The 20,000-nt window shown below is 46.6% G+C and overlaps 1 protein-coding gene across 4 annotated transcripts in view; it reads right to left on the reverse strand.

Annotated features, from left to right (window-relative positions):
• pde4ba (phosphodiesterase 4B, cAMP-specific a) overlaps window positions 1–20,000 on the reverse strand; it is a 164,118-nt gene that overhangs the window by 52,195 nt on the left and 91,923 nt on the right. For 3 of the 4 annotated variants that reach the window (XM_062556228.1, XM_062556227.1, XM_062556229.1), the window contains 3 exons: window positions 1,097–1,291; window positions 294–330; window positions 123–193 (listed from right to left, as the gene is read on the reverse strand). In XM_062556228.1, coding sequence (XP_062412212.1) covers window positions 123–193; window positions 294–330; window positions 1,097–1,291 — 303 coding nt within the window. Of the gene's footprint in view, window positions 1–122; window positions 194–293; window positions 331–1,096; window positions 1,292–10,061; window positions 10,297–20,000 lie in introns of those variants that run through there. The other variant, XM_062556232.1, reaches the window with a different exon arrangement.

Here is a 20,000-nt window from a genome sequence, read left to right on the forward strand (position 1 = left end):
CAGTCATTACAGTGTCATTAGAGAAAGGGCTGTGTACAAAGGGTTAATGAAATTACGATGTTGGTGAAACAATGAAACTTATTACTAAATTACTTATTACTTATTACTAAAATAAGACTTACTTGTTGGAGGCACACTGGACATTGGTCAAGACAGTGACGTTATTTCTTACACTTCGAAGGCTTGCAAGAACCTGGTCAGGAAATACAGAAAAAAATGAGTGGAAAAAAAGAGATTAACACACTTCACAAGCCCAAAGGCTGTTGTGATTGATGGCTGGTGTCGGGACTCACCTGAGCGAAAGGTGTGACGATCAGATCATCCCCGTGCCTGAGGGAGAGAGACGGGAAATCACGTCAAGTGCGTTGCAAGACTCAAAGTCAAACCATAAGTGTTACGTAACTCAAGTAACAGTTGCTTGCATCAGCCCCCCCCCACCCTTTGCCTTCGTCAGTAAATGGGAAATGACAACCCAAGGGTGCCCATGGTCTCATTGGGAAAGAATGCACCTCTTCGACGTGCCAGTAACTGGAATCTTTATGTTTTCCCGAACAGTCCTTAAGGCCTCTTGTGCTGTGCTCACAGGCCAGGTTCAAATTAGCGCAGCCGAAAACGCTGCTCTTGCATAACTAAACAGAGACTATTGTGGGGAAATGAGGCAATGACCTTAAATTCCCTCTTTCCCTCAAAAATCGTCCTCTACCTCCCCAAAAAACCCACAGCCGCATCAGGTGGGCGATGGTGGTGGTTTGCGTGACTTGAAGAAATTACAGAGCCGCTCGTCAATCACGACTCCATCACTGGGATGCTAAATTGATGCGTCCCTTGAGGACCGGAGGCCGTGACACACGCTCACTCAGACAAGCATGTCCTGTTCGAGTGCTACACACAACACATGCATGAGTGGCTCATTTACAGTCAGCCGGCTGCTCTGGACAGCAAAACAACAATGATGCACCCTCTTGACTACGTCATCATGGGAATTGTAGTTTTCAGACCACTACACACGCACACACGCTGTTGATCTGATTCATTTCCTCTAGTAAACAATGGCAGGCAAGGCCTGTACTGTGAAGCGGAGCCAAAAAGCACTCACAACTCGGAGGCGATGGAGGAGTTCCGTGACATGGACTTTGGCGAGAGGTCGTAGTCGCTGTCCGAGCGGTAGAGGAAGGACTCCCGCCGCTGGTTGTGGCCCGGGAAGTTGGTGTGCAGGACCAGGCCCGAGCCCGGCGAGGCCTGAGGGTCCAACGGACTGCAGCTGGCAGAGGGGCCATTCTCCACATCGAAACTGTAACAGAAACACACACACACGCACACGTCAGATCAGCCCACTGAGACCAACACAATGATAAACATACACACGCACTTCACACAGTCTCATAAACATAACACGAATATTATGACAGTGCGACAAAAGAATACCAGGAAAAGATTGTAAACAAAAGTTCAACATGTGGTGGCCTTATGACAAGAGTGTAAGCTTAGTCACTACTCCACCAAACGGGACAAAAGCCCTAAATTACACAACATTGCATTCGGCTGACACTTTAATGCCTTCATAGCAGAGATAAGATAAGACAGCCCTGATATGATGACACGAAGCACACACATTCATAACCATGATAACATCACACACCCTGGAGCTCTTCCTCGTCTCTATGCCTATTACTGTAACAATTACCCAATCATTCACCTTTTAGGTTCTTTATGCTTCATTATGCCCTGAAAGGACCAATGGCAGGCCTCCTGGGCTCAGTAGTACACTACGTATCAACACTCCTCCCATAGGGGCAGTGATGGGGCTCACGCTGTACTGTACACAGCACTCTCACACTGGGGACGTGGACATGAACATGTTTAGGGTAATTCAACACAGTTCGTCAGTTCATAATGTTCACTGAGCTGTTCCACTTAAAAATGACCCGATGAAGCAAGCGGCAGCACTTACTGTAAGTCCAAGTGCCCACAGAGACCCAGGTTCCATTTGCTTTCTGTTTCTCTTTACTATTATACTGTATAGCTGCCTAAATGCTAATCTCTTGCTTTCTGTCTCTCTTTACTATTCTATATAGCCTACTGTATAGCTGCCTAAATGCCAATCTCTTGCGTTCTGTCTCTCTTTACTGTTCTGTATGCTGTATAGCCGTCTTAATGCATAATCTCTTGCTTTCGGACTCTCTTTACTATTCTGTATGGTATTGCTGCCTGAATGCTCATCTCTTGGTTAAGGGAAATGTAGTGTAAATACATGTGTAACTATTAGCTTACAAGCTAACTGACTGACTAGCACAGCAGGTAGTCTACCTGCGCTACGTCTTATTTGTGCCTCATCATTAAAGCTTTCGGTCTAATTCAAAGGCAAACCAAATCCAGCCTTCAGGATTTGGCTTGCTGACCTCTAAGCCATTCAATTCAATCTCGTTGTGACCAAGTGACTTGTAATGGAAGATCAGCTGCAGTCTTAAGAGGATTTGAGCTGTTTCATAAGACACGGTTTGGTAGTAACACACATCGCCGCTGGTGTTCATAATCCAAAGAGCAGTGCTTTAAAACCTCACACAGGCTGCTCTTTCACCTGCTGGGTCAACCAGAGAAGCTGTACGTCGCACACACACTTTTGTGAATACAGAGACCATAAGCTCATGTGAAGTGAAAGTGATTGTAGTGAGTTGTGTATGTATATGTGTGCTGAATATATCTAGTGCCCAGGTCGGTGTGTGTTTGTGTGTGTGTGTGTGTGTGTGTGTGTGTGTGTGTGTGTGGATGGGTGATTATCTGATAAGACTTTGAAAGGCTGTGATATTAACGATGAAAAGATACAAGAATGAAACAAGAGAACGGTGAAGTTAGAAGTGTGAAGTGTGCCAAGAGCTACAACTATGTCAGTACAATAGAAGCAGAGAGGCACTGTATATATTGACAAGACGTACAGTACAGGACAGATGACACATACAGTACAGAGTACCGTAACTGGAGAGGAAGTGAGAGAGGTGGGGAGAGAACTCCCCCAAGGGGCGATGGATGATGAAGGGGAAGCAGTCGAGGGGGGGTTGGGATGGGGGGGGGGGGGGTGTTGTGGGGGGCTTCACGAGGGACCCTGATCTGGCAGGACTCAAGGTTTCCCAGCAGCCAGGATGGAGAGTGAGTGAGCGAGCGAAGCCAGTGGCCCTGCGCGGCGCGTCTGGACAGGATGCTGAGACGAGCGGCCTCCTGGCCACATGAAAAGAACAGACCCCCCCGTGCTTGGCATCCAGATAGCAATAGCAGTAGGACAGAGAGCTTTTCCAAAGAGGACGGCCGACTCTCCTTCAGAGGCATTGTCACACTTAGCAGGTTGGCTAACGGCCACCATTAGGCCTTTCAACAACAGTGGGATGTCAAAGAGGAAAGTACAGTATAACGGCCATGTACAATAGTGGCTTCATTACATCTTAAACAAACAACAGAGCTATGCACCTACCGTCAGAAAAAGCTCTGTTTTGTGTGTGACTTTGCACAGCGTTCAAGTGTGTTTTGAACATGAATAAAGGAATGCTGTCTGAACAGAATGAATGAGGCTTTTATCCTCTTTTATCGAGCCACGGCGTTATCGTGCCAGCAGTAAAACAAACACGCCGGTTAGACATATTGCTGCACTCACTCTCTTGATAACACACCACTCGAGAGAAGGACATTGTTGGGCTTCTGCCTGGAACATAGCAGCAAAACACATACACACACACACACACACACATACACTTATGTACTAGCTCTCACACAGAAATATCAGCAACACACGTGACGTGTGAACACACTGATGATGACACATAGACACACACACACACGCACACACACACACACACACACACACACACACACACACACACACACACACACACACACACACACACACACACACACACACACACACACACACACATACACACACACACACGACTTTCCTCATGATCATGAGAGTGTTCTGTTAGACACATCAGCAGCATCTAGAGGAAGGCAGATGAAAATGCTTCAGATATTACGGTGACCTCTAAATTGATGGCTTCCTCAGTGATCACACATGGAATGTTGAGAGACGACATTCCTCATCAGTGTAAGTATATGTCATTATGATAACATGATCTTATCCATTATCCTTTGGGCTAACCCCACACTACCATTACATGCCATCGCCCCATGTTGTGCCATTATCAGTTGCCAAATTTCTACCATATGGTCATTGGTCACCATGCAATTTATAAAACAGCCTGCATATGCACTAGTCTTTCTCCCCATCTGGAAATGTGGAATATTCTAGAAGGAAACAAACCTCTGAGGGAATAAAACTTTGGGTTCTGTGAGGCATTCTGGAAAAGCTCCAGAATTCTGTTATCACAACAGTGTTGTGCTAATGCACTGTGAACAGACCTGTGCCGTGGCTGTAAAATAAGATAAACTACTGATAATAGCATCATAACCTGACCTACCTGTCAGCTACTCTATTGAAATTAGCAATGCAAATAACTACTTTTTGAAAATAACTACTACAACATTTAGAAGAGTTATATTCATACTAGCCAAGCAAGTACGTGACAAATTACATTTTATATACTGTAGACTAGAGACAATAGATATTGACATTCCCATGACTTCAGAGGCACATAAAACTGCACTTTCTTCTGTGTTGCACTTATTCATTAGGCCTCAACCATATTCACAAAAATGTATTAACTTGTTTAACAACACCGTGGTTTGCAAAATCAGCAGACAATTACCGGTATAGAAACATATCACAACACGTCTCAGAGAGACCACTTATTGCCTCCACAGATGATAATTACAGTCTGCCTCTAGAGCCGTCTGCACTTCTTCAGGAAAGACAAAAAAATGCATAGAATATACAGATAAACAGGAAACCCTAATCCGCCATTTGGCTGAGATTCAGGCATGTCTGTCCCCCATTCACTTAAAAGATTAAAAACATGTAGCTTATGGGCTGTAGTGTCAGCATTGCGCTGCGAGATGCTAATTCCCCGTAATGAGTTCCCAGCACAGCAAACCCACAGTTCAAAAACAGTTTCAGGATGGAACACAAGACAGGGTCAAGAGAGAGTGTCTTTATGAATAAAGGAATATCAGCAGGAGTGAATTCAAGAGCGTTGGTCATCTGTGGGGTTGTCCCTTCCTCAGTGGAACACACTGTAGGTCACTCCGTCCCCCCAGAGGGAGACGAGGTCTGAGAATGCTATCAGGAAGTGACCCCAGCAGCCCTCGGTGCTGTCAACACGTCCTGTTCCCAGGACGCTGGCGAAACCCCGAGATTCAAAAATAGCTCTCCTTTTTTTCCGAAAATAGAGGCAAGCGCACAAAAAAAGGTGTTGTGTCAACCATCCAACCAACCACCTCCATCATCTGATTCAAAGCCAAATTCCTACCTTCTCCAAATGACTGTCATTCCTGTCACAGAGATGATTACCAGTTACATGTGTCAATGACAGATGGCAACAAAGTTCCCAACGAGATGTAACGCTACATCCTTTTGGTTGGGCAATACCAGCCAACTCTTCCTTTTAAACCCCAGATCAGATAAATTCAAATAACTGGGTTTGACCAAATTGTGTGTGAGTGTGTGACACAGAACATTTTGATGCAGTGTGTGTTTTGACTAGCCAAAACCTGTATTCACTAAACAAGTTGTTATAGACAACACCTCCAGCAACTGAAGAGGCTTATGACAAAAGTCAGCAATTGGGTAGAGCGTTGCCACAGAAACAAAATGACACAAAGGCAAACAGAGCGAGAGAGAGGGAGAGAGGGAAAGAGAGAGAGAGAAAGAGAAAGGGAAAGAGAAAGAGAGAGAGTCTTTTATCAAGAGATTAAAAGTTGAGGAACGTTAAATACATCTTCAGTAACAGGACGAGTGGAAGGACAAAAGGGAGAGACAGAGAATGATGACACTGTAAATCAGTTTAGTGGTCCATCCACAGGGTCAATACAAGAGTGTACACAAGCTGAAAACTGTTACTGTTCACTTGAACCACCCACTGCACAGAGCTAAATAAATGAAACAGAATGATGAATGAATGTACTTTGGGATCTACTGGGATCTCTACAAACAGCAGATATTTACCTCGCAACACTTCCTCTGGTGCATATCTAACCAGGGAGCTGTGGTACCCTATGAATAAGCAGAAGTGAAGGGGATGTCCTTTCATTATCAGGCGCTAACTGACTCAGGATCAGTCAGCACCTCCTTCCTCTGCTACGCTTTCCTGGCCAGACGCAGCAAAAGCCCATACAGCGCAGGAAACAAGCCGACAAGAGACAACAAGCATTCAGGAGGAGGTGTGGGTGAAAAGTGCAACCACTCCACCCAACAATACAAACACAAGATGACTGGAACAGACGCACTAACAAATGCACCGACTTGGAATGCGGTCATAACAAGTGTGTTGGCAAGACAAACACATATTTCGACTATTTATCTTTTACTCCATGACGTCGTTACAACCTGGCTTCTCATTGGTGACAAAGGTAAAACAAAGGTAAAAGACTTGTAGCTACTAGGCAGGTACTGTATTTACTGTATCTGTTACATGTTACCATTTTCCCACAAAAACAAAACAAAAAAAACTATTACGATGTATTTGTGTCCCTATATTTTTCTTCAACAGTTTCTGCTCTATAAAGACTTGTGAGGCACAATTTCTAAACATACAATTCTTTATGTGCCACATATAACTATAAGACCATAAACCGGCTTCATCCATTCCAGACAGTAAGTAGAGTTAACTATGCTAAATGATGGTGAGGTGAAAACTTTCCATCACTAGAAATATCTTCATCCAGACGGAAATGCACAAAACAAGTGGAAACGCTGTACTACTTACAGTATGCCTGGTGCCAGTGCAAACGTTTCACACAAACTCACAAAGAAGAGGCAACAACATGTGCATGCGCAAGACTGAGCAAGTTTGGTGTGTTCATGGGGTCTGAGAATCTTTTTTTCCCAGCAGAAAAGCAATTTACACTGGCAACCTAGCTAATGCTGCTTGAATAGAAATCATTACTGGGTAAAGAAAAGCATTTGAACGTAATAAACTGAGTGATGGATTGACTGTGGGATGTCTTGTCATGTACGTAGGTATAGGGGAGGGGGCTGCGTCTGTGAGGTTAGGGGTGGGACAGTGACTTCAGCACAAAAGGTTGCACCTTGCCTTCAATGTCAGGGTAGCACTTTGAAAAGTGGCCACTATGACACCTGTTTCCTGAAAAAATGAATGTTTCAGGGCACCTAAAATGCCAGTAGCCTACTGTATACATTGTGTGGACGGAAAGCCAAAACCAAAACGTTTGCACTTTAACCCAAAATATAATTTGTATCGTTCCCATGTACAGGTAGATGGGCCCTAATGATGGGACTATGGGAGAGAAAGAGAAATTCAAATGGCTCAATCGCTCATTCAGAAATGCTCATCCACTTCAGAGGACATGAGTGAAAGACACAAGGAGACACAAGATGGAGAATATGGAGTTGATTTTGGTGGCAGATTGTGGGTGTGTTATGTTGGGTAAATGTCTCCACTATACGCTTCTTTATGCTATTTCAGACAATGACAAATACACTTTACTGATGTGACTTTTCAAAGACGAGGCAAGCTGTTAAATTGTGTCTTGTTCAGAGACAGAACCAAAGAGCTGAAAACAGACAAGTTTGGGGCCGAGGCAACAGCAGGAGAAGAAACAGGCTCTGGCTCTGTTGCTCTAAATGGTGCTTGCTTTGGGATGGCAAATTACAGTTGGGAACTGCATTTTCCATGACATCCCCCAAACTGCATACTTTGCCCAAATTACACTGGCTAACCAGGGTCACATAGCTCTGCCAGCCTCTACCCTCTTCAAAACACTTGGGTACGTGCTAGTATGTGTGATCGTGTGTGTGTGTGCAAGTGTGTAAGCATGTGCATTTGTGCGTGCGTGTGTGTGTGTGTGTGTGTGTGTGTGTGTGTGTGTGTGTGTGTGTGTGTGTGTGTGTGTGTGTGTGTGTGTATGAAATGGATATCGTACACGTGCGCACGTTTCTATGCATGCCTATGCCTGCTTACGTACAATAAGTTCAACTATCTCATGAGAAAGTATGACAGTGACACACGAGAGCAGACCTTTAAACAGGCGAAGTAATACAAATCGGCCCAAATGAACATGACATCACCACGACCCCGAAAGGTTGAGAAAACAAATAGTGATGCTTGACTGGGCTCAGTCTGTATATATACTGTACGAGCCATTAGCCAATTCAGCCTCAATGCTGCTCTCAACACAGACTTGGATCCAAAACTTCCCACACAAACATTTCTCCAGCCCCTACAGAGAGCGAGCAAAACACAAGCAACGTGGCTCAGCAAGGGCTGGTCACCATAGCGCCACATGGAACAACACACTATCACAACACATTATCACAACACACTATCACAACACATTATCACAACACACTATCACAACACATTAAGTCAAAAGGTCATGCCCTACCTATAGGGTAGATCTACTCACACGTACACACACGCACGCACGCACACACGTACACACACACACACACACACACACACACACACACACACACACATATGTATATTAACACGTTAACCAAACAAAGAAAGGAAGCCTCCAGTTTTGTGACTGGCCAGCGGCCCCTTGTGCACACACAGGGAGAATCCCTCCAATCCCAAGACAAACATTTGATCTCCTGCCTTTTAGCACAAATCCGCCTGACAGGGAGATTATCTCTGTTGGCATTTGGTGTCATGGGAAACCTCCACACACATTTAGTGAAAATGCACACACACACACACACACACACACACACACATACACACCCATCCACACACACACACACACACACACAAACACACACACACACACACACACACGCACCTACGCATGCATGCGCACACACACACACACACACACACACACACACACACACACACACACACACACACACACACACACACACACACACACACACACACACACACACACACACACACACACACACACACACTGTGCTCATCAGGTGGATCAGGGCTTTGTCTCTGGGCCTGCCATTTATAAACAGATGAATCTTAGCTAAATTATGTTTATAAAACAACCCCCCCTCCATCCACATGTCCACAGTGCACTTTCCCTCCAAGGCTTCCCTTTTAAATCCAATCAATTTGATGCTGCTGTCGTGCATACTTTAAACTCTCCAACATTACACAAGCCCTCAAATCAAAACAATAAGAGGAAATAAGAGTTTCACATAACAGGAGACACTACTCAACTGATCAACAGACAGCCTTGTAAGGTACTGTGCGAGCATAAACGTAGTAAGCTCTGTGTGAGTACTGAGGGGTATTCCAAGTACGTGGTTTAGTGGTAAGTTACAGTACCTCAGAGTAAGTGGTAAACCTTCTACAACGAAGCCATACAGCTCTTCTATGAGAAGGTTTAGCACTTTCTCTAAGTTAACTTATCCAGGTTCATCACTAAACCACATACTTGGACTACCCCCCTGGCTACCTCATGCTTGTTGTGGTTACCAAATGTAAACAAATCAGACAGACATAGGTTTTGTGTCCAGAACCACTGCATATATGCAATATCACAGACCAAATTAAAAGTCAACATTTCTGAACCTGCGCTTCACAAACAACAGGAGCAAGATGGCGAGGTGAAAAAGTGAAACGTGTGAACCTATCTGAACCAAGGGCAATATGCAAACACTTTTTACAGTGATGCTGAAAGCTCTATCATCACCATAAAATGGTATGAAACTGGAAGTTAAAGATATTCAAATCCAAGGGGAATTTGCACAGAAGATAAACTGAGGAGACAGGCAGACGAGAGAGCCAACAAACACAACAGCAGACACACTTCAAAGCCATCTAGAAAAGTTTGAGAGAAAAGAGAGCATTTAGAAGAAGAGGACTTTTACTCTGATCTTGCTCTGAGCTGTGAACCAAGAAAACGACTGAGTGAATAAAGGAAACGATAGAGAGCTGGACAAAGCCAAGAACTCGGACGTTTCACACAAGGCTGACCTTAGAGTGGTAGTGGCGTGCAGTCTCTTCACCACCTCCTCCGAGAAGTCAAAGTGGACCCTGCCTCTGTGACAGGGTGACCGGTGGTGGAGCATAGCCCCGGTGACAACAGCCAAAGCCAGGATGCTGGAAACCGACAACACGCACGTGTGTGTGTGTCTGTGTGTGTGTGTATATATCTAATGTGAGTGACTGTCTCTGTGAAAAAAAAAATGCGAGCGAAAGCAGCACCTCCCGTCCAGCGTGGCGCCTGCTCGGTCCTGCCGCCGCCGCGCTCTCTCCCACAGTGCTGCCGAGCTGCTGTGCGGCGCTACGCTGCGCGAGGGCTGGGCTGCTCCACTCCAAGCCACTGCCCCGCCACTTCCTCCCCGAGGCCACCTCAGCCACCGGGGCTGCCGAGCGCTCAGCACACAGCACACAGCACAGGCATAGGGACAGCGCCAAGACCCGGGCTGGAACACACACACGGTGGAACGGACTCACCCATGTGAGAGTGTGTGCGTGTGTGTGAGAGAGAGAGAGAGAGAGAGAGAGAGGGAAATAGAGAGAGAGAAAGAGAGAGAGGGTGTGTGTATTGCTATTCACAAATGAACACAAAGAGCTATATGACACTGATTTGAAGCCAAGGCTACTGTATATGGTTACAATGTGGTTTGGAGAGCACAATGTAAAGGAACTGCCAACTCCAAAACAAAAAGACTTTGAGGCTGCCGTGTCAGACACTGCGCACTGTTTCAAAGAGGACAACGCATGCCGTGACGTTTCTGTGAATACTATTTGGAGAACTGAAAGTGTGCAGGATTTTTCCCCACTGTGGTTTGAGATTTCTCTCATTTGCTTTTATGCAGCTCAAATGAATCATTTGGTAACAGCCAACATTAACTATAAACAATGCATCAACACAGCACTGAAAAAAAAGCCAACTTTTTTTTTTTTCAAATATGCAGAGAAATGGAAGGTATATTTCTTTGGAAATATACTCCAGACAAAGCACATACCGGTACTAATGAATGGAATTCTATGGAAGTGACACCCTGGGAACATAGCTCTGAGTGCCGTAGGCTACATACAGAGTCATAATTGTTCTTTCCTCCCACAGATTTCTGTAGTAACTGTGTGATCAAAGATAGTCATCGGTGTGTGTGCCTGTGTGTGCCTGTGTGTGCCTGTGTGTGTGTGTGTGTGTGTGTGTGTGTGTGTGCGTGTGTGTGTGTGTGTGTTGTGGTGTGTGTGTGTGTGCGTTGAATATGAGGAGATGATTCCTTAAAGGGTAGCCTCTGTTCGTGGTGTGTGCTTGAGTCTTTGGCAAGGGGACAGCAGGCCACTTTGAATGCTGTGTGGGACAGCTTGTCCCTCGAAGAGCATTGACGTTGGACTGTCGGAAACACAAATAAAATTAAACAAGAACTCTATGAATAAATCATCTCCGTCAAACATGCCCTCGCCCTCCTCTATCTGCCTTCAGAAAGTCCATGTTTACAAGGACGCACACACTACCACTGTGTGAGGTAAAGCAATACTTCAAACTATAACAGACACAGAGGAGTGCGTTTCCCAAAACCATATCGCCAACCTGTTAGTTGGTAAACTTAGCTGGTTGTCAATGGGAAATTGCATTGCAACCAACAAAGTTGCTAATTTATTTAGCAAAGTTGCTAACTTAGTTAGCAACTATGGTTTTGGGAAACGCGCCCCAGTATAGGAGGTACAGGAGAGTTGTAACAACAATGAAATGGTCTAACACACCAATCTAGAATGGCTCCGGAGTAGAGATAAAGGCCAACAGAGGTTCCTATCAGAGAGCTAACAGGCCCAGTCCATTCCAGTTCACCCCATAAAGTGGACTGCAAGTGCTGCCTGCCACATGGGTAAGCTACTGATAGACAATGTAATTGATTGGTCCGCACACTGGGTAAGCTCCAAAAATACATTTTTTATTAATAAAAAGTGTATTTTTGGAACTTACCCAGTGTGCGGACCAATCAATTACATTGTCTACCACTTTTTGTCCGGCACCTGGATTATTGGTTCTGTGGATGTACGCACCTCAACCAAACGCCTAAGCCACTGATAGACTCAGAAAAAGTTACTGCAGTCTATTACATGACCACTGCATGCTCTTCAATCACACAGAGCAGGATTCCTAGGCTATGAGTGCATTAACGTTAATTCTCATAAAGTATGGGAGAACAGAAAGCAGAAATGGTTTCAGACTACTGTAGAGAGAGGAAGTCATTGTGAATGTCAGCTACATACAACCACTGATCAGTTATGAACATTTTAGCCTTATGAAACAGAAACTTTTAGGAAAACTCCTTCTGGTAAAGAGATATAACAAAGGGAAGTTAATCCGTGTTAGAAACTAGAAAACAAACCATACCAAAAAAATAAAAAAAAATTCCAAAAAGTTGGGAAGCTGTGTAAAATGTAAATGAAAAAGAATGCTATGATCTCCAAAAATGTGAACCCAATTTAAAAAAAAAAACATTTAATTTTTAATTTAACACCAGCAACATATTCCAAAAGATTTGGTAGAGGGATATATGTTGCTTCACCTCTTCTTCTAACAGTAGTCTCAAACATTTTAGAACTGAGGAGACCAGTTGCTGCAGGTTTGAGAATGAAATGACCAATTCTTGCCCAATAAAGGATTTGCTTTACGACACACCAAATGTGACAGGTCTGGACTGCAAATATTTTGCTTTTATTTCCATTTCACAATGTGTCACAGCTTTTTTGGGAACAGGGCTGTACTTTATCAAGTTATCACAACTCAGGATGTGTCAGTACATTGCATACAGATGTAAAATAAACACTCCCTCAGGAAAACACATCTGCAACAACTATTAACTCTGTGTTGGCCAGGGAACCCAGCTCCAGCGTCACAACAGCCCAGAGGTGCGTTCAAGTTCACTCGCAAACAGTACTCCGTTAACCTTTGAGTCTTTGGCGAACGCAAATCGCAAATCGCAAACACTCTGAGGAGGAAGTGCTCCGCGAACATACAGTGGAACTGGACGTGAGTTTGACGAACGCAACAATGCAATTACCGTGAGAATGGAATGTTAACACCAAATCGTTCAAATTTAACCGTTCAAAGAAAACATGTTCACCACACGAACGTTTCGCCACTGTTTGCCAAATTTGAACGCGGCTCGGGCCAGCCGCTGCCACACGTGCTGCCCACTGCAATGCCCTGAGACGTCACTGCGAGGGCATTCCACGCGTGCTTGTGTCACAATAAGTCACTATTGTTCCACTCCTGTCAAGTGCACTGGCGCTCGCACGCTGGATTATGCGTGCCAGTGGCAATTACTCACGCACCCCGATCGCCGTGGTAACACCAGCCTGAGGTTAAGGGGTCAGTATGCAGGACTCTTGTGTGGACTGAGTGTGTATGTGTATGTGCGTGTGTGTGTGTGTGTGTGTGTGTGTGTGTGTGTGTGTGTATGTGTGTGTGCACGTGTGTGTGTGTGTGTGTGTGTGTGTGTGTGTATGTTGGGAGGCTGGGGGTTCAGAGGGTCGGTGGGATGGGTCAGGATTGAGTCACTGTCATGAGCTGTGCTGACGATCCCTCTCTGTCTGCCTTGTCTGAATGGCAGTAGTACATACAGTACAGTAGCCTACTGAGTACTGACTGATCTAGAGCCTGTGAGTCAATCCGGTAAAAAAAACAACCCAGCAGCTCTGCATCAGAGCAGGTGTCCTGCTGGGACAGACTGAGGCTGTCAAGTGATTCTGCTCATGTCACACTACAATTGTGCTTGTTATGCCACAGTGCGACTCACTGCAAGAGCAATGGTTAAAGTCTTTATATCCGTCATGGACAAACCTCTCCATTGTGGTCAGCAAAACTCACAGCTAAAAATGAGTGTTTTAGCACCACACACCTAATTTAGGCAAGGGCGTGTGACTTTTGATCACTGTAATTTAATACGAAAGGGCTTGTCCAAAGTGCACTTGCAGGGAAAAAAAACATTCATTTTCCTTTGCTAGGAAAAGACACACACACACACACACACACACACACACACACACACACACACACACACACACACACACACACACACACACACACACACCTTTGCCTAATCTGATCCAGTAAGAGACAAAGGTGTGTGTGTGTTGGTCATCAGGAATGTTAACAGTCTCTAAATGAGTTCTGAGAAGAGCAGGAGCAGTCAGGGGTCTACCAGGGTGGAGCTGCTGTGTGTCATGGCACTGATGGCTCAGCTGCCAGCCTGAGGTTCGTCAGAGGAGCTGCCACACACACACACGCACACGCACACGCACACGCACACGCACACACACGCACACGCACACGCACATGCACACGCACACACGCACACACACACGCACAGGCACACACACACACACACACACACACAGAGGTATATGGGCATATTACAGTAATACTCAAGCCTATTACTTCCTACTCAAGCCTAATTGATGAGGAAAGGGACTGAGCAGTCTAGTCCAGTTCTGTTTGTCTGTTTGTCAGATATTGTGACACAGTTTTTGTGATTGCTGTGCACATAGAGAGGAGAAATGTTAAGTCACGTCGCTGAAAACTAGAGATGCTTCTGCTCATCTGAAGTCCACTCAGCAAGAGCGGGAGCAGCATCTGGACTTGCTCCACCTCATTTGTGTCACACATCATGATGTCCACTAGAGGGCAGCACCACATTCACAAACGCGCCACACTGCAGGTACATTCCATTTTCACCACTAGATGGAACCCTCATACAACGACTGAACGACCCTCCATCGCCTGAAATCTGGGTTAGTATTACATTATCATACAGGACAGAATACATCTACAAATATGCATTTGGTGCTGATGACCCTCATAATATTTCCATATCAAAAAGACAATTACGATAAAAATAACTTTGCCCACTACAAATCTGCTAATGACGCACTAAGATCGTTACACCAAATATTCAGCGTGGAGGAATAAGGGGGTAGAAACGGCTTTCATCTCTTCACACCAATACAGCCATGAAATCCCACCAAGCAGCACAAGCACAGGAGGCCATGCAGCCATTACGTGCACCGCTGGATCAGACACAGGCTAAGTGTATTACATGTGCTGCTTATTACACTCTGATGAAGGCATTACGTAATGCACTTATCCCCCCCGACGTCATTTCTCCCATTAAGGGGGGACCTCGCTCTCTTGTGGGCATGCAGCTAAACAAACACACTCCGACCTAATCCCACGGGAGACTCAGACACACACACACACACACGCACACGTACACACACACACACACACACACGGACAAGCTGGAACAGGGAAGGAGGAGACGGATGAGATCACTGATTCACAGCGGGTGGGAGAGGAAGGGGGGAGACAGAGAGAGAGAGAGAGAGAGAGAGAGAGAGAGAGAGAGAGAGAGAGAGAGAGAGAGAGAGAGAGAGAGAGAGAGAGAGAGAGAGATGGAGGGGAGAAGTCATAAATAACGTACCCCTCCGTCAGCTCCAGAGCCCAAAAAAAGAGTGCAGGATCAAAGAGTCGTGAGTCACGACTGATGAGGTGCCACACATCAGCTCTGATGGCTATTACACTAAACTTCCCACAGCCAAATGGATTGTGTTTGTGTAAGTGTGTGTGTGTGTGTGTGTGTGTGTGTGTGTGTGTGTGTGTGTGTGTGTGTCTGTGAGTGTTAGTGAGTATGTCTGTACCACCAATATGTGAGACTTTGTGTGTCATTTAGTGTGTGTGTGTGTGTGTGTGTGTGTGTGTGTGTGTGTGTGTGTGTGTGTGTGTGTGTGTGTGTGTGTGTGTGTGTGTGTGTGTGTGTGTGTGCATGTGTGTGTGTGTATGTGTGTGTGTGTGTGTGTGTGTGTGTCTGTGTGTGTGTGTGTGTGTGTGTGAGTGTGTGTTACAGCGTTCGCTTCACTACAATCCTATTAGTTGCACTCTGCTACTTGGCACCCTGTCGGAAGGCTTCAGCATTAAAGTCAGAGCCCGGTTAACTCTGCCCCCATCACTAAAAAGGATTTCCCTCCTCAGGTGCTGCCGGCCGAGCTTTCACTCTGCCCTCGCGCTTAATCCCTCACACTTAACACGCATGGCAAGATAGTTGGAGAAACTTCAACGCTGTTTATCTAAGGAAGCAGACGTATCTGTATCTCAACAGTGTTTAGACAGAGGAAATAAGACTATGAAAAGAAGCAGAGAGGTTTGTGTATTAGTGTGACTGTGTGTGTGTGTGTGTGTGTGTGTGTGTGAGGGTGTGAGTATGCATGTGTGAGCGTGAGAGAGAGAGATAATGTGTGTGTGTGTGTGTGTGTGTCTGACTGTGTGACTCTCCTGTGATGCACAGGGGCGTGTTTGTGTGTGTGTGTGTGTGTGTGTGTGTGTGTGTGTGTGTGTGTGTGTGTGTGTGTGTGTGTGTGTGTGTGAGTGTGTGTGTGAGTGTGTGTGTGAGTGTGCAGGCCCTTGTGATGTGAGTAACAGTGACACACAGCGCTGCTGACTCTGGGTCAGGGGAGGAGAGGCCTACAGAGTGGAGCGGGTTCAGCGCTCCAGTGCCCGTGCCCTCTGGGGGGCTCTGCAGAGATGCCACTCTCACCCTCCCAGGACCCACCCCGCACACCCCCACAGACCCTGTGCCAGGGCGCGCTAGAGAAGCCGCCAGCGGCCGAGAGCGACGACAACCCTCCCTGACGACACGCCCGGCGTGTGAACGCCAGAAGAGTTCAGATGCAAAAGCACTCTAAAAGCCACCTCTGTCAAAACTGAGATCATGTTGCTGAGCGACTGCTCTCCACACGTAGCATGCTGTACGTTCATCAACACATTTCACTATAAAAACCCACTAAATACCACTCTCTTCCTGGTCTGGAATATCGATTTGTAGGCAGAAACCTATAGAAGCTTGATAAAAAAAAGGCTTATTTAAAAGGAAAGTGATCAGACGGATTTAGAGGGGCTTTGGATCTGAACTCTTCTCATAAGTCCACTGGCTGATATGGGCCAGAGCTGGCCCGGAGGTGGAGCAGAGGTGGCCCAGGGGTGGAGCAGAGGAACGCAAGCACAGCTTAAAGACGACGGAGATGGGAACGCTCACTGGCAGACATGGGAAAACCCCGAGAGCTACACCACCCACTCATCCATCGAGTGAGCTCATAGAGGCAGGAAATGATGTGATGTTGGCGCAGGTGACGTCATCGCTGTGGCTGTCCGTACATGCCACAAACACGAGCTCATTGGTGGAGAGTTTGTTTATGACTACAGGAAAATGTGCATTCTCTTGACTGAATCAACCCCGCTAGGGTTTTTTCAAAAAAAGCGTGAGGTTAGCACCAATTATGGCCCATGGCAACGTGTATCACAGGAGACAAATAAACAAGCAGTGCCTGTTTCAATAACAAGGTCTCTGGCTGAGGACTGGGAGCCGAGAGTGGCTCTGTCTGTAGGAAGAGAGTTGATTTGGCGCACGTCGGATGAGTCCTGTATCGGCGAAGCGGCGGAGATGAAAGGACACAAAGAGGGGGAGCAGAGGGAGGGAGGGAGGGAGGCAGGGAGGTGAGAGAACGAAAAAGAAAATGAGATCGTTCACGGTCGGCGGACAGACCCCTTTCATCACTCATCTGTCCCTGAATCAATTCCCTCCTCTTCTGTTCTTAAACCTGACTCTGTCTCTCTCTCTCTCTGTCTCTCTCTCTCTCTCGCTTCCTCTCCTAACACCTTGCCTCAATGTGCGATGCCACATCGCTGGCTGGGCACCAGACCACTGCAGCAGAATGAATGAGCTCCTGATCCCTGGAACCAAAGGATTCTCTCCCTCCCCACCACTCAGGGGCTGCCCCCCTCCCTCAGTGACGCCAGCACTCTCTCTCTCTCTCCCTCTCTCTCTCTCTCCCCCTCCCTCTCTCTGTCTCTCTCTGTTTCACTCTCTTTGTGTCTTTGTATCTCCCTCTATCCTGTCTCCCTTCCTTTTGATGGCCAGTAGGGCTTTGAGATGTCAACAAAACACAGGAAGGTGGAAAAAAACCACAAGGCAAAAGGAAGCGAGGGAGAGGTGGACAAAAAAAGAGGAGAAGCTCAAAGCTCCCATTCAGATTCCATGGGCATGCATATTCAATGGCCACGCAAAACACAACACACAACAGAGAGAGAGAGAAAAGGATGAGAGGCGAGGGAAGAATAAACCAAAATCAACGTATGAATAAGGAAACAATAGTGGTCAATAGCAATAGAAGAAAACATTTAAAAAGGAGGATCAATGAGTGATAAAAATGAAATGTACAAGGTGCCAGTCCATCTCCACACATACAGTAGGACCATCGTCCAGTCATGTCTGTGGGGGACAGAGGGAGAGGACACAGGAGAAAAAAGGACGAAAATAGAGAGAAAACCATCTTAACCCTGATGAACAGCAGAGAGAGGAAAGAGACAGAAAGCTGGGAGCAGACAGAGGAAAAAAAGAAGTGATAGTAGAAAAAAAGGGGGGTGGGGGGGGGGGATGGGGCCAGCGACAGAGGAAAGGGAGAGCTCACAGCATGGAGTCCCTTTCAGCATGTGGCCCCTGGCACAGGTGCTGCTGTTGGTGAAGGGGCTCAGAGGGATGGCTGGACATCCATTTTCATCAGCACTTAAGGGCAGCTCCCTGTGGACTGACCCCTGACCTTACCGCTACCACTCTCACTCTTACAGCAAATGAGCTGGACACAAGGAGGGGGGGGGGGGGGGAGCGAGAGAGAGAAATGTGAAGAGGGGGCTGAAGAGGGAGGGATAGAGAGAGGCAGAGAGGGAATACGAGGAGGACAATGAGGGAGAGAAGAGATGTATGACATGGCCCTGAGAATGGAGGGATGAGAGGAGGAGGGAGGAGAGAGGAGGGAGAGGCCTTGATCCTCTCTCTCCAGAGGAAGAGGATCACAACAGACAGATAACCTGAGCTCTCACCATTACAAACACACACACACACACACACACACACACACACATACTGTACACACACACACACACACACACACACACACAGAGAGAGAGAGAAAGAGAGAGGTTCCTGTCAATACATCCCAACAGGCCATACATCAGTTATAGATAACAGCGGCTGATAACACCGCAGGTTGTGTGTTCATGTGTATGTTTACCCAAGACAGCACTGCTCCTCAGGTGAAAAAGTAGCCAAGGAGCACGCGCATGACGCCGCTTAAAGACCCACACACACACACACGCACACACACACACACCGTTGCTCGGTGACCACTCCGGGCGGTCCGAGCTGACACTCCATTTGTCCGGCGTAACCCCACACAGGTGTGTGCGTGGCCCTCAGCGCCCGCGTGACCCCGTAAGCCGACACAGTGTGTGAAAGAGCCTCTGGAACAGGACACGCTCGCCCCCGGTTGCCGCGCGTCACCATGGCGGCGGCGGCGTGGCAACGGCGGGATACGGTGTCGGTCCCCACCCCCCCACCCCCCCCCCCAGGTTAGGCTCCTGCGGCGCGGCGAGAGAAAGAAAGTGATGACTTCTCGGCGGAAGAGTGCGATAACAGAGCTCGCGCATGAATAAACCAGCAGCACTCTTACGAGGGAGGAAATGAAGTCAACGCAAACAGAAACCAGTGACGTGAACTGTGCAATTAGCTTCTATAGGTCTGTGTGTCTGCATCTGCATCTACAGAATGTGTGTGTGTGTGTGTGTGTGTGTGTGTGTGTGTGTGTGCGTCTTTGTGTGTGTGTGTGTGCGTGTGGACATGCGCATTGGTTTTCTTGACATGTTTTTATCTGTGTGTTGTGCATGTGTGTGAAAGAGAGCGTGTCCAGTGTTTTTCAGGAGACTCTAAACTCACACATCTTGGCTCAATTGCAGCATGTATGCTATGTTTGGTATGTGCGGCATGTAAAGAACAACAGCGGGGCAGCCTCTGTTCCGGGGCCAACTTCCAATTTACATTCCAGCCACAGGCAGTACAGTGG

The sequence above is a fragment of the Sardina pilchardus genome, chromosome 15 (assembly GCF_963854185.1).
Source record: "Sardina pilchardus chromosome 15, fSarPil1.1, whole genome shotgun sequence".
Taxonomy (NCBI): domain Eukaryota; kingdom Metazoa; phylum Chordata; class Actinopteri; order Clupeiformes; family Clupeidae; genus Sardina; species Sardina pilchardus.